At 39.6% G+C, this 13671-nt stretch overlaps 1 protein-coding gene across 1 annotated transcript in view; it reads right to left on the bottom strand.

Annotated features, from left to right (window-relative positions):
• Positions 1-13671, bottom strand: part of SAMD12 (sterile alpha motif domain containing 12) — a 96732-nt gene that overhangs the window by 53717 nt on the left and 29344 nt on the right. The window contains 1 exon segment of the mRNA XM_035891588.1: positions 9926-10055. Coding sequence (XP_035747481.1) covers positions 9926-10055 — 130 coding nt within the window.

Here is a 13671-nt window from a genome sequence, read left to right as displayed (position 1 = left end):
AGAGGAAGCGGAAAGCGGCTGAGGACGCGGAGCCACGGCAGAGGACAAAATTTAGGGTAAGGGTTTATCCATTTGCCAGAGATTTGGTGCAAGAGTGGATGTGTTGGCTACATCTATCTACCTAAAAATACAGAGGCGTCGGCGAAGCTGGAATCACAGCGTCATCTGCAGAGGGCATCTGCCTTGAGAAGAGTCGCAGGGGGTTAGGCAGCGGTGGAGGTGAGAGAAGGAACACAACGAATTGCAGAGCGATGGGATGAGAGGGGTGAAATACGCGCTCGCTCGGTTGTGTCGCAAAGCAGAAGCCAAACTCTGGGCCGTGGCTTCCTCCAGGTTCAGATTTCAGGAGAGTTCCCTTCATTAAGTTAGCTGTGTTGTTAGACCAGGGAACACTGCCAAATAATTATAAGATTACACTAAGACTAAATCCCCCTATCATGAATAGCACATGCTGGCAAGCAACAAGCTGAAATAAAAAGCATCAGCTCTAGCTGCTCACTGATATCACAAACACACACCCACTAAGCAGCAAATTAATTCACTTCTTCAAGGTGAAGAACTGTAAGGTCCGCTAACAACTCCTCCACTTAATCACTCAAGTTTTCCCATCTAAGTTTTCTTTACCTACAACTGAGCCATAAAATTGACTTCATGTCTGCACAGTGAAGACGACAAATACTCCCTCCCAGACAACAGCACAAGTAATCTGAAAGGAGACCCTCCAATGCCTCCCATTTCCGTCCCGGTTCCCACCAGAATGGGAACCAGAACTTCTGAAGCGCTGCAGGAAAATCCTGGCTTGGTGGGAAATGGGAGCCCAGCCCTACTAACCAGCAGTTTAACCCAGCTGAAAAAAAAAAAAAAAAAAGTTCCAGTCTCAATCGATACCACAAAAGCTTTAAGAAAAGCAACATGGAGTTACAGCTTAACGAGACTTTGGTCAGGGCATAATACTTGCAATCAGCGCACTTCATAGGAAGGCCTAAATGCTCAGTGGCCAGTTCTAAACTTAGGACCCCATCCTTTGAGGGAAAGGACTCCAGGCTGTTAAGCATCATATTGAAGTAGTTCGTCAGCATTAATCGAGTGGGAAAAGAAAAGAGAAATAAAGAAGTGCCATCAGGGTTAACAATTCTACATCCTATGGCTTCCAACTGTTCCTTGAAGGTCTCCAAGTAACAACAGCACTTCACCCTGCCTGGCTTCTAGGTAATGGGATCACACAGCCCAGTGATCGATCAAGGAACATGGTAAAGTAATAATGTAATCACTAACAGTTGGTGATGGTTCAGAAACCTATAGAAAAATAATTTCCTAAGAAATAAAATGAGAAGGCAGAGCTTCAGGATTTGGCAAAGTGTTAGAATTATTAATAAAGTAATCAGTACCCCTGTAAAGCAGCTAAAGGAAAAATAGTTGCTAAAAAGCATGCTTCATCAAGAATACATGAAGGGTCGCAAAGCAAGAGAAGGTGGACAAAGGAAACAGGGTGAACATTAAAGGACTGTTTTCATAACATTTTCACTTAACTATTGTTAGGTCCACTAAATTAATCTGTTTGGAGGCATCCCTTGCCCCTCCATTGACTACTTCAGCGATTTACTCTCTTACTCCTGGTCTTAAGAATCCCATTTAAGTCGGAAGCCTGAGTCACCTAAGATAGGTAGGGTAAGCACCCAAGGGCTAAATCAGTAGCTCCTAAGCTTTTTGGTGCTCTCAGCGGATCACAATCAGTCTTCAGTTCCTCTTGCAGAGACACCGTGCAGCCTTATCAGCAGACTAGGAAATATCACAAAGCTTTACAATATGGTTTGAGAATTCCTGAAATAGGCTTTGCTAAGACATTTGATACAGTTTTCCATATCTTACCCTAATTCACATTTTTAGCTCCCCTCTGAGTAAGAGCCAGAAATTGATTTTGAAACTGGCTGCCACGGTGAGAGGTTCTGGGGGTGAGTTTTACACGATACTGATGTGAATCAGTGTTTTGTAGAGAATACAGTGGATCAGGTTTACAAAGACTGTACAACAAAGATCTTTTCAAGGAGAAGTGTAAAAGGTGATATGATCTCTAGTTAGTGAAAGTTGACTAAAATAAATAGAATGAGATTAGATTAAAAATGCAAAAACCACCTTGTGTTAGAGGGAAGGAATAATCCAATTATCATTGCATGTAATTATGAAACATTAATTCCCCAACATCTGACAGCACTTGAGGAGTAAGTACTAAGGAGCAAGTAAACACTGCTTTCCAATAAAGAGCAATATACCTTTTTCTCCTGTCACCTAGACACTCACACTCTAAGGGTACAGAAGAGAACTTACCTAAATTAAGGTGACAGGGAATTTCAAATCTGAAGCTGAAGGACAGGAATTACACTTTTCAGTTCAAAGATGATTTGGATTCTGTGTTATACATCAGGTAGGAGTAAAAGCTACAGCAAATCTGGCTACTGTGGCTCTTACTAAATTCTCATATAGTGACAGAGTAAAGAAAGAGAGGCAGCTAGAGTGCAATTCACTTCTGAGTATGCTGTAGAGCAATCGTTTATTGAAATCATGAGAGATCTTCCCAGGGAGTTCCAAATGGAGAGAGCATACCAAGGAAAAGCAGCCAGAGCCAAGAAACACCCAATAAATCAGGAAACGGTGTAAAACATTCATCAGCTCCTTGCACAACAGATCTCACAGCTGATAATGGAGCAGGAGTGTGGAAACTGTTCATTCTGAATTTAGTAGATAGAGAAGCAATAACATTAATATGTCATTAGCAAGCAAGGCCAAAAATGCCTCAATCGCCCTTCAGCAAGTTCCCTTTCCTATTAAACAGAACAGATGATAATATCACTTCTTCCACACAGGATTTCATGTAACAAATAATGGCATTAGATACTCCCCACTGGTTTGAGCACGGAAGAGAAGATAGCTCCCTTTCATGACTAATCAACTGGATTTCTTCTTACATGTATAGGGCCTATCTCCTATGCACAAGCAGCAAGCTGGTTTAGCAATGAAGACTTTGTCATGGCAGCTAGTTAGAAAACATTCTCCTGTTCCAGATTAAAAAAAAAAATCATAAAAAAGATTACTTTCTGCCATAATACTGCACAGATTATTTTTCACAGAAAAGCCAATTTATCAGAAAATATTCAACTATGTTAACACTTAAGTTACAACTTCCATGAAGTGTTCAAATGCCTCATTGCCCCCTTCTCAACTGGAGATGAGCCTTCCTGGTCACACCAGATCCCTCATGAGCCATTACAGCTTTGCCTCCTGTTGTGGGTTTCACTATTTATTGCCAGAGCTATAATCTGGCTGGAAAGCCAGACGCAGTAACCATTGCTGAGACATGAGAGAAGATTACTTTCCTGCAAAATTTGCTTCATCAGTAAGAGGTTGAATAGTGAAAAAAAAAAAAGATTTTCACTTCCCAACTGTTTGGCTCATGCAACTTCTTTCACTTCTATGCTACAGAAACACAAGGTTACATTCATATATTTCTGTTATTATTTTCCACGCAAAAAGAACAGTTGTCACATATTATGCAAACATGAGCCTTATCCCAATGCCCGCACTCTTTGATGTGTTCCACATGTTAAAAATTTGAGAGCAGCCAAGTAAGAAACAGGGAAAACTCTTCAGTCCTTCACATTTTCCAATATGAGCATCACAGCTCCACAAAGAATGCTGCAAGTAAGACTGACCTTATCCAGGCAGCAGAATAAAAGCTCTCTCCAGGGTGAGGCAGTGATTTTGTTTTATTTTTTAAACTGCAGATGGATGTAGTCAGGATTGATCTGACAGCCCACCAACCAACATTGCTGTTAAGACCTCACAGAAGGAGCAGAGAAAAGTGGCATGAATAAGGACCATGGGGCAAGGCTGGTTTAAGCTTTGCACCACGGAGGAGGGAAGGACTTCACAGAGATGGCTGGAGGGGGAAGTTGTTTCTACAACACCACTATCAGATGAACGCTGCTTGGGAAGAGAGATCTGTTGTGCTGAAGAGCACTGTCATGTGCAAAACAAGGAAGATAACTAATATTTTATCGGAAATACCCTCATTTGGACACGATGAAGGTTCGTTCTGTTTCTACTAAAGTACTCTTTTCTTCTTCTGTGAATAAACTAGATGCTTTCTGAGATCTATGACAGTGCTGTGGAACGCTCAAAACTTGCTACAAGTTTGGGACCAAGCAGTGAAAAATGTGGTAAGCAAAACTTTACTAATGCTTTAAAAGAGCCTAAAGTATTTCCTACAACACCTTGCCCTGGCCCAGGACCTTCGTCACTTGGTACGAGTCCTACACCAGATCATAACCACAGTCCTCTACCAATAACAACCTAGAGGGTAGGTTGTGACCAGTTTATAAGGGACAATAAAACAATGTCCAATAAAATAAGCTAAGAAAAGGTGCTGGCTTGTGTAGTCTTTGGCACTATAACTACGGAAGGATTTGTGGGAAGCCTCTGGAGGGCCAGCTGTCAGTTAACACAGACAGGGAAGCACTGGGGGGAACACCTATTGAGGTCACCTTACAGATGACCTCATTTTCCTTCTTGTATCAGGCCTCACATTAGGTGTGCTGTGTCACTGCCACAAGAGATATTTTGGCTCAGTGTGATACTCATCAATAATGGAAGGATGAAGGATAACAAAGTTGGAATCACTTGCCAAGGGAGGGATCAGGACTTGAGCAGTTGTTCCAAATGAAACGGACCTGTTAACAGGAAGACTCAGCTGGCTCAAATGTCTTTTACACCCATATCACAACACATTTAACAACACTGATATCTAGATCTCTGTTGTACAGATGCCAAAACATATACAGGGAGGATGAACATGATCAGAAGGTCACAACATGGTGCATAAAGCCACCTGATTTTGGTCACCATTCCTGCCCCAGAGGTAGGAATGAAACCCCAGCCCCCTGCACTCCACTGCACACCTTTCATCCCCGGGTCACTGCATTGGTTGCAGCACAAAACTCAGCTGAGTTCTGTGAAACAAAGGGCATAATTAAACTACATATGTTCTGGAAATCTGAAAGATATCTGGCAACACTTTGATAAGAAAAAGAAGGCCTTTCTCTGCATGGAGAGAGTAACTCAGATCCTGAGGATCCACTGTGCTTCCTAAGAATACCAGAGTAATGTGAAACAGAGCCAAGATTTCTTCAAATTCCAGTACAGTATCTTAAACCACGAGACCATTCCTTCACCAACATGCTAAATAACTTGAGCATCTCAGCTGATATGATAAACCCCTAACATTTGCAAAGATATTATTGAAGTGAAAAAAAAATCAATTCAGATTTTAAAAGCAAGATTTTATATTAATTTCTTAAAAATATATGTCAGTATATCTGATCTAATGCAAGCATCTTCAGAGGTTACAGAATTAGCCAGATTTTAAGGCTATTTGCAAGCAGGTTTTCAGTCGGACTTCATATTTCATTTTCTGAGGTGCCATTTGGTATTTAATGAATATTCATAAATTCTGGTCCCTTCTAAAACTAAAAAGAGGTTTTCTTGAGTCCTGTTCCTTTCCTCCTTAAAAGTTTAATTTAAAAAGGCTTGAGTCTTTTCAAGTACCTCCTATCAAATTCCTTCACTTGGACCAAGGTACCTCTTGGGTATTACTTTGACAGAATGAGGTTTGTTTTATGATCATAGCATTAAAACCTCATGCTCTGAAGACATGCATTAGCACACTGGGGAACATGGCGTAAAAACAAGAGGTGAGGCAGGGTTTCTTTCCTTCCTTCCTTTCTTTCAACAAATCACACATCAGTAAGCAGTTACTTAGACATCTTCTTTATTACTTTCTCAATGGATCATTTTCCCCAAAATGGTTATTCCTTAGTCATTCTATGCCCAGTCTTGCTCCTGTTAATGCTGAGACACTGCAAAAAATCTTCATTTGTTTCAATGCTACGGGATAAGACCATCAAAGAACAACTCATGTCTCAAGAACTCCCTAGCCGTTTAAAAGTATTGCTGCCTGGAAAATTTAAAGCCACAAATGCGCACTGAAAGCAAGGTCCATTTCTCAGGTTTGTCCCCTGGATTATACTGGTACAAAATGAGTGTAAAAAGCTGGCCAGTTAGAGCAACTTTTTATGCCCCCTCACACTGGTGCAAACACCCAGACTAGTTGTAAAGCCTCTGGTGACACGGCCCTACCATTACACTCCGTTCTTGGTTATACAGGCCACTGTCGTCTTTGTTCCCCCCTTTTTATTGTCGTAGTTTTCCTAATTAGTTTTTACTAATTCCTATCAGGTGCCCTTGGATCTCACTCAGTATTAGTCCTTCAAATTCTTTTGGTTCTGGCTCTGGGTCCAACATCATGAACATGACCTCCACTCCTTGAACTCAAGGATTTTGTGTATAAAAAAAGTCTCCCCATTTCTTATTAGACCTTTCCATATTTAATTCTCCCTAACTGGCTGCAAAATGCATTTCACTGGTTTTGAGGGACTCAGCAAATCATAGGACCACAGAAGAATTCAGGTTGGAAGGGACCCCAGCAGATTTCTAGCCCAGCCTCCTGCTCAAAGCATGGTCAGCTATGAGATCAGTTCAGGTTTCTCAAGGTTTTATTTATCTGGGGCTTGAAACCTTCCCAGGACAGAGACTGCACAACCTCTCTGAGCAACCTGTTCTAATGTCCAACTGTCCTCATGGGGAAAAAGTTTCTCCTGACATTCAGCCTCAGCCTCTTGTTTCAAACTCAAGTCTGGTGTCTCATATATCACTGTGAAGGGTCTGGCTCCTTTTTGATAACATCCTTCTACACACTGGAGGCTCTTGCTAGTCCCCCCATCCCACCCTGGCAAGCTGCCTCTTACCCAGGCTGAACAAGCCCAGCTCCCTCAATCCCCTGCTCAGAGGGCAAGTGCTCCAGACCTGAGCATCTTGGTGGCCAACGAATTTGCACTGAAGTGCAAGTTCCAGAATTGGAATGCAAGTTCCAGCACTGGAGATCCAAAAACTAGAGTCTAAGAAGTGCAGCATGAAGGGGAATAACAACTATCCTTGATCAGCTTACTGTGCTCCTGTTAATACTGACCATGATTCCGTTAGCATTCTTTGCTGCCAAGGCACAACACTGGTTTGCTTCATGTTCCAAACCATCAAGACCACAGGTCCTCTTCACCAAAGCTGCTCCCCAGCCAGCAAGCCCCAGGCTGAATGGGGTGCAAGGGGCTCGGCCTTCCCAGCATTTGTCCTTGTTGAATTTCTTAAGGTTCCTGTTGATGCATTCCTCCAGCTTATGTCTCGTCCCTGTGCCTAGGTGCCTACAAATGGCAGCCCTACTCCTGAGTCTATGGACTGTCACCCCCAATTTGGTGTCATATGCAAATCTGGTAAGAGTACACTGTCCCTTGGCATCCTCAAGATCACTGTTAATATGAAGAACTTCTTACAGGGTAAATCACAGCATTTTTTTCTTACACATCTGCAGCTGCTCTTTGTCAGGAGTAGTAAAAAGGTATAAAACCTCCATAAAAGAAAGGACATTTTGGGTTGCGTTTTTGCCCCCAGCTCAATAAACTGTAATCAGCAACTAATAGTCCCAAGTAAAATGCCACACTTTTCAACACCTATGGTTAACAACTGCTAGATATGTTTTCCCAAGACTATTTGCCTGGCTCATGACCATGCCTTAGATTTTATCTTCAAATAAAGTTTAAATATCCTTTTCATGTCACTTTTTTCAAGTTCTTTTCCATAATATTTTTCCATATCAAAGCAGCCTGTAAAGTCACTTTAATTCCTGAGAAATTTTCAACAATCACATCACTTTTTCATAGCTATATCTGGAAACAGTTACACTACCTTGGCTTAATCTTCACATTAGTTTCCATGCTCCTTTCATGCTCTACTTCTTTTGAGCCACAAATCCACTGTTCTATCCCCTTATTAGATTTCAAATAATCGGAGTCACAGGGACCAACAGCACTGGAAATATCCTCCTGAGTTATTGATTTCATTCATAATATTATCTCAATATACTTTTATAAAATCCACACAAACATTGATCGCGTTTCTTTTCTTTGGTAGTTACTGAATTGAAGTTATTTTCTTTCCTGCAGACTACTTTCGAACACTCATACTAATATTTTCCTTACACCTCTTTTGTATAAAGTAAGAAACATTGATCTTGATTCTTCTTTTCATAGAGGTCTATAAAGTTTGAAGTTTTGCACATCTGCAATGAAACTACAAGGTTTCCATCTATGTTTATGTTGAAATGAAAACAATTTTTTCTTCCTTTCAACTTCATCCCACAATGCCATAGTACGAAAAAGAGACAATAAGATAGTAAAACTGTACTAGAAAAGATTAAAAAAATAGCTCCAATTTTTTCCAGTAGCGCTCTGGATGCAGTCAGCGCTGTACACATGGGTGGAGATGCAGACTACGTTCCTATGGGCTGCATTCAACAGATTATGACCGAGAGGAAATGAGCACAATGGTGATGTACTAAAACTCAACACTTACCAAGCCAATACAAACCACCTCTCACATGTAAGTGTGCATGCGTATTCAGGGCTACATAGTAAACAAATATCGGTGGCTTAGTTTGCCATGTTTGCAATCATTCATATATTATCAGAAAGCAAAGAATAGCAAAAGGAGTCAATGGAAAATTTGAAACACCACAAGTACACGTATATGAAGAGACACTGATTGAAACATGCATTAGTTAACAATACATTATTGATAAGACTGAGATTTGTATGTGAAACTCAAATCTCTGCTTGATATTAAATGGCTGAATGCCAGTTCCCAGCTTTGTATATCACCTCTTCAAAGAACAAATTAGTGTTCCACATTAAACTTTTTACAGATTAATTACTGCCTGGAATATGAGTAAAAATGCTATTTAAATCCCAAGTTACATCTATATTTATATTAATCCAGTTACTCTGCTAAACTGATGTCACTTCAAAGTGGTCAGCTAAAACACCACTACAGCAAACTGAGTAGGAGTTAACAAGTCAAGCAGATCAACAAAATCAATATCAACTTCTAAAGTAAATAGGAAAACAAAATACAATGATGCTTTTTAATACATTCTTCTAAGACAAGACACCAAGTGTTGAAGGTTTGGAGATCCTGCAACTATCTGGGGGACAAACCATGATTGAACAAACAAATATTTTTGGACTAGACAAGGAAAGTATGTGCAAGTGGGAAGCCCCCTATCCAGTAAAGGAAAGACTGCCAGAATGAATGATTGTTTGTACTCGAGCTACACTTGGGACAGAGCTCAGTTTCATTGGCTGGAAATAATAGTTTAGACTGATACTAGGAAAATACCAACTTTAAAGACCATAAAATACCAGAATAGAGAGATGTAAAAATCTCCTCCACTGTATGTTTTCCAGAACAAAGTCAGACATTTGTCAGCAATGAACATGCGGTATTGATCCTGCTTCAGCCCTAGGGAGGGGTTGAGTTGGGCTTGCTTCTCATCCTACATGTTAAGGACTCTGAGTTTAATTTAAAAAAAAAAAAAAAAAAGCCAAAAAAGAATATGAACCCAAGGTGAAACACCACAATGAAAAAACTAATTTACATTTTTCCTTATAGGACATTTCTTAGTGTTTGGGGTTTTTTTAAATTTATTTGGAATGAACAGGGTGCGGCCCTTACCCACATACAGACCGACTTCTTTCCTCACTATATTAACCCCGAATAATCTGAAATTTATCTTTTAGAGAAATGGAGAAATCACTTACCACAGCCTATGAAAGCTGATATATTCCTCCTGCTCTAAACCTCGCAACTCTGTAGTCATACAGTCAACAAAAAGCCCTCAGAGCACAGTCACAATCTATTAGCAACAAAGTAAAACAATTTGCCACATTTTAAGTAAGTAAAACATTTCTGATAGTGCATACTTTACCAGTTATGTCATGCTGTTTGAATGACTCACTGTAGATTTGATACTGATTAGGGCAATGTTTCTTCAGCCATTTGCAGACATCCTGCTGGGTCCATAACGCCACAGGCTTGGTCAGCTTCACAGTCCCAGACTAGAAACACAGAATGAAGAACAGAAATGTTGTTTAGTCCGCACAGAGGTTTCAGAAATAGCAATCTGTGATGTCTGTATACAATATTAAAATAGTAAGTGCAAGGTAGGTGCTGCTCTGACAGGCAGATACCCAATAATCACCAGCACGTTACACAAGACCCAGCTATTCAAATACATCACGCAGGACACACCCATATGAAAGGTTCTTTAACATTGTTTTGCACACATGTTCCTTCCATCACAGAAACATACTGCACCATGTCTTACTTGAATAACAGTTTAAAGAGTGACCAACTGCACCCAAGGCAGTAGTTGCAGCCTTTGAAGCCTTCAAGTTCAGAGGGACGTACATGTGGGTCCCAGTTTGGATATAACCATGGAAGACCACGAGTATCCTCAGGCCAGGCATGGTCCTCAACTACAATTAGAAAAGATCTTGCAACAAACCCCTTTAGTGCAAACAAGCTGAAAGACTGAAAGACTGGTTCTGCCAGGGAAAAGGAGACTACACAGCAACAGAGGTAGAGCTGGTGATATCGGTTCATGCTCAGCATTTCAGCTGATGTCGTTCCTAGTTTGAGTGATGTTTACAAGCAGCTTTAGTTTGTCTGCTTCCTTTTTACCTTTAACCCTCCCGCAATCACCATTACGTGAAATAATTAGGACTCCTGCTTAAACAGTCACTTCTTTATAAATAAATAATAATTTAAAAAGACCACTGTTCAATACTTTCCTGAAAATTCAGTTTTATAATAGATTATCTGAATAAACAAGCTAACAGTTTATACATAAAACATTCATAAATTAAGTCAATCGCATTATCAGATGCATAAAGTCACATTACATTTAATCAAACAATTCATGTTTGCACATACACTGTTTTTAACCATATAAAAATGCTGAGTTCTAGACAACCTGAACTGCAGGGATTTAAAGCCTCTTGTCAAAGCAGGCAAAACAACAAAAAAAAGAAAATATATTCAAAGTGATTTCATCTTTCGTTTTGCAACACAGTCTGCCCAGGAGACTAAGAAAACCTTAAATAGATGGGCGGTTATTACCAACAATACATGTTTAACATCGGACATTGCTGATGTAAGTGGGCGTGAACACCAATGTATCCATTTACTTCATGATTTTGTCAAAGAACTGAGCTTACTGAATAAAATCAAAGTGTCTTTGTTCCCACGCTGTGCCTGCAGAATACCTGTCCTCCAGCTCCTTGGTGGTGCAGAAGGTTCAGGAAAAGTTTTTCTGCACAAATCTGAGGTGAAGGGGAATGTCATCTCAACCATTCTTCTCCATCAGGATTCCCTCCGTATTGCCAGCCAGGGTTCATTCCAGCATTCACACAGACATACTTTGTCAGACAGAACTTTTCAAAGTTGCTTTAAAATTTTTCATTACTAGAAGCCCAAAGGACCCAAGCAGTTTTAAGCTAGTTCTTTGAATGTCCTATTAAGTCCATAAGGTACATAATGCAGAGGTATTGAGGTAGGGCCAAGGTATATGGCAGAGCTAAAATTCCAGTGGGCAAACAGGTCTGGAATTTCTCATGTCCAATTTTCCCTCTCTCTTCTTCATTGCCTGGGTAGAAGTTAAATAAACAGCAGGAAAATTATAGCTGAATATATAATACAATGCACATCCCTCAGCTCAGCCTTTTTTGTTTTGAACAAAAATACACTCACCAGAAACATGAATCCTGTTTCAAACACACGAAAAGGCACCATCGGCATTTAGAGGTATCACAATAATGCGCAAAACCACCCCAAACAATTGATTCTCATCTTTTGCTGCTGCCCACCAACCTGTCTGCTGCACATACAGAAACCCACTCTGGCCACCGTGTGGGTCTGGAGAAGGGGCAACCTCCGTAGGGAGAGCAAGTGCCCCGTAACTGCTCCTCACGCAGCTGCGAAGATCAAAGGCTCCGCTTTGAACTTCTCTAGCCTACTTGCTACTGCTATTTGAGTCGAAGAGAAATTGCATTTCAATGAAGAGCCCAATATTATGGCACCAGTTAGCTGATTTTTATGACATGCATATATAAATGCATGTTCTTCACAAATACATCAAAGAAAAAAAACCAAGTAAAAATAGCCATATAACACAAGCAGCCTCTCCAATTCCGAACAACAGGGTCAAGACTTCAACGTGTATCTATCTTTGAGTTACTGCTTAAATTTAAAGATATTTCTTGAGCACGGAAATTTCTGAAGAGGAAAGTCTGTTAGTATTGAAAAAAAAAAATGTTAATGGCTTTTCTTGTACATCATAAAAATACTTAAATTACAAATATTTGTATACACATATATATAGCTAGCTATAGATTTACAAGTTACTTATTCCTAGCTGAAAGTACACAAGTAGCGCCAATGTTTGTTTGAACTAAGAGGTTGCTCTCTTCAGTTCAGCAACTATTCTCCTCTCAAAAGGTTTAAGCACCATCATGTTAAATATCTGAAGAACAAGTTTATCAGCAATTACATTACAAATGTAACATTTCCCTCTGTGCCTGTAGAACTGAAAGGTGGTTTCAAATGTAGCTATTATGCTGTGCAATATACAGATCGCTGCACAGCAAACTTACGTGCTGATGTTTTACTGTCCAATGTTCAGAATTATAATTGAAACACGTTTGATTTAAACTTACAACTGCAGTCCAAAGAGGACATTTTAAAATTGACACCATCAAGCATTATGCTTCATTTTCTAATTCGTAAGGACTTGATGAGCTACAGGAATACAGGGACTTTAAAGCAATGGTTATAAAAAGTATATTGTTGTCGCTTTCATTTTTGGAATATCATACCCCAAATATTTTCCAACCAGATGCTCTAAATGAAAGGCTATTTAAAAATATGCTTCCCTCCCACAAAATTCATTTGTTAGTTTATTCCCTGCTCTAAAGCTAGATCTTATACTAAAAAAATTCCCAGTAAACCAAGGAAAATTACCCTTAACATAAACATACCTACCAAATGAGTCCCCTGCCACTAACTATATATAAACTATCTAGACAGGTGGAAAGCATATTATTTTTTACTTTATTTCTGTTTATCAGCTCAGTAAAACAGTAAGTCATACTCATTTAAAAAAACTCATATATATATATGTATATATGTGTGTGTGTATATATATATATATATATATGTAAAATAACCTTTGGTCCAGCCTTCCCTTTCATTTTCCTGACATAAACCCATCCTAAGATCACCCTTTGCTGGCAACACTTCAATAGTTTTAATCCTGCCAAACGCTAAGCCAACTCATGTGCCAGATACAGATCTAATGAGAATAAAAGTCTTCAGTATTCTGATCTTTTCTTGTATATTTGAGGGAAATCTGTTTCTTCAGGATTTTGTGTCAAACTTTCTTCTAAATTGCCTAGCCCCAGTTTTTGTTATACGTATCTCAAACTATAAGAATGATTCCCAAGAGGAAAAAAAATAATCATATTTAATACGTGACACAATTTCATGCTCCCTTTGTTCCATGGTGCAGAGAAGACAGTACTTAAAATCACCAACTCAAGAATAAATAAAGAAACAAATCAAACTTACAGCCTGTGCACTACTGGAGAGTGTATTTTGGTATTCAGAGTAGCATTA

The sequence above is a fragment of the Egretta garzetta genome, unplaced genomic scaffold (genome assembly GCF_000687185.1).
Source record: "Egretta garzetta isolate BGI_Z169 unplaced genomic scaffold, ASM68718v1 scaffold13, whole genome shotgun sequence".
Classification (NCBI taxonomy): Eukaryota; Metazoa; Chordata; class Aves; order Pelecaniformes; family Ardeidae; genus Egretta; species Egretta garzetta.
Note: the sequence above shows the minus strand (reverse complement) of the source record. Positions and strands in the feature narration are given on the sequence as shown.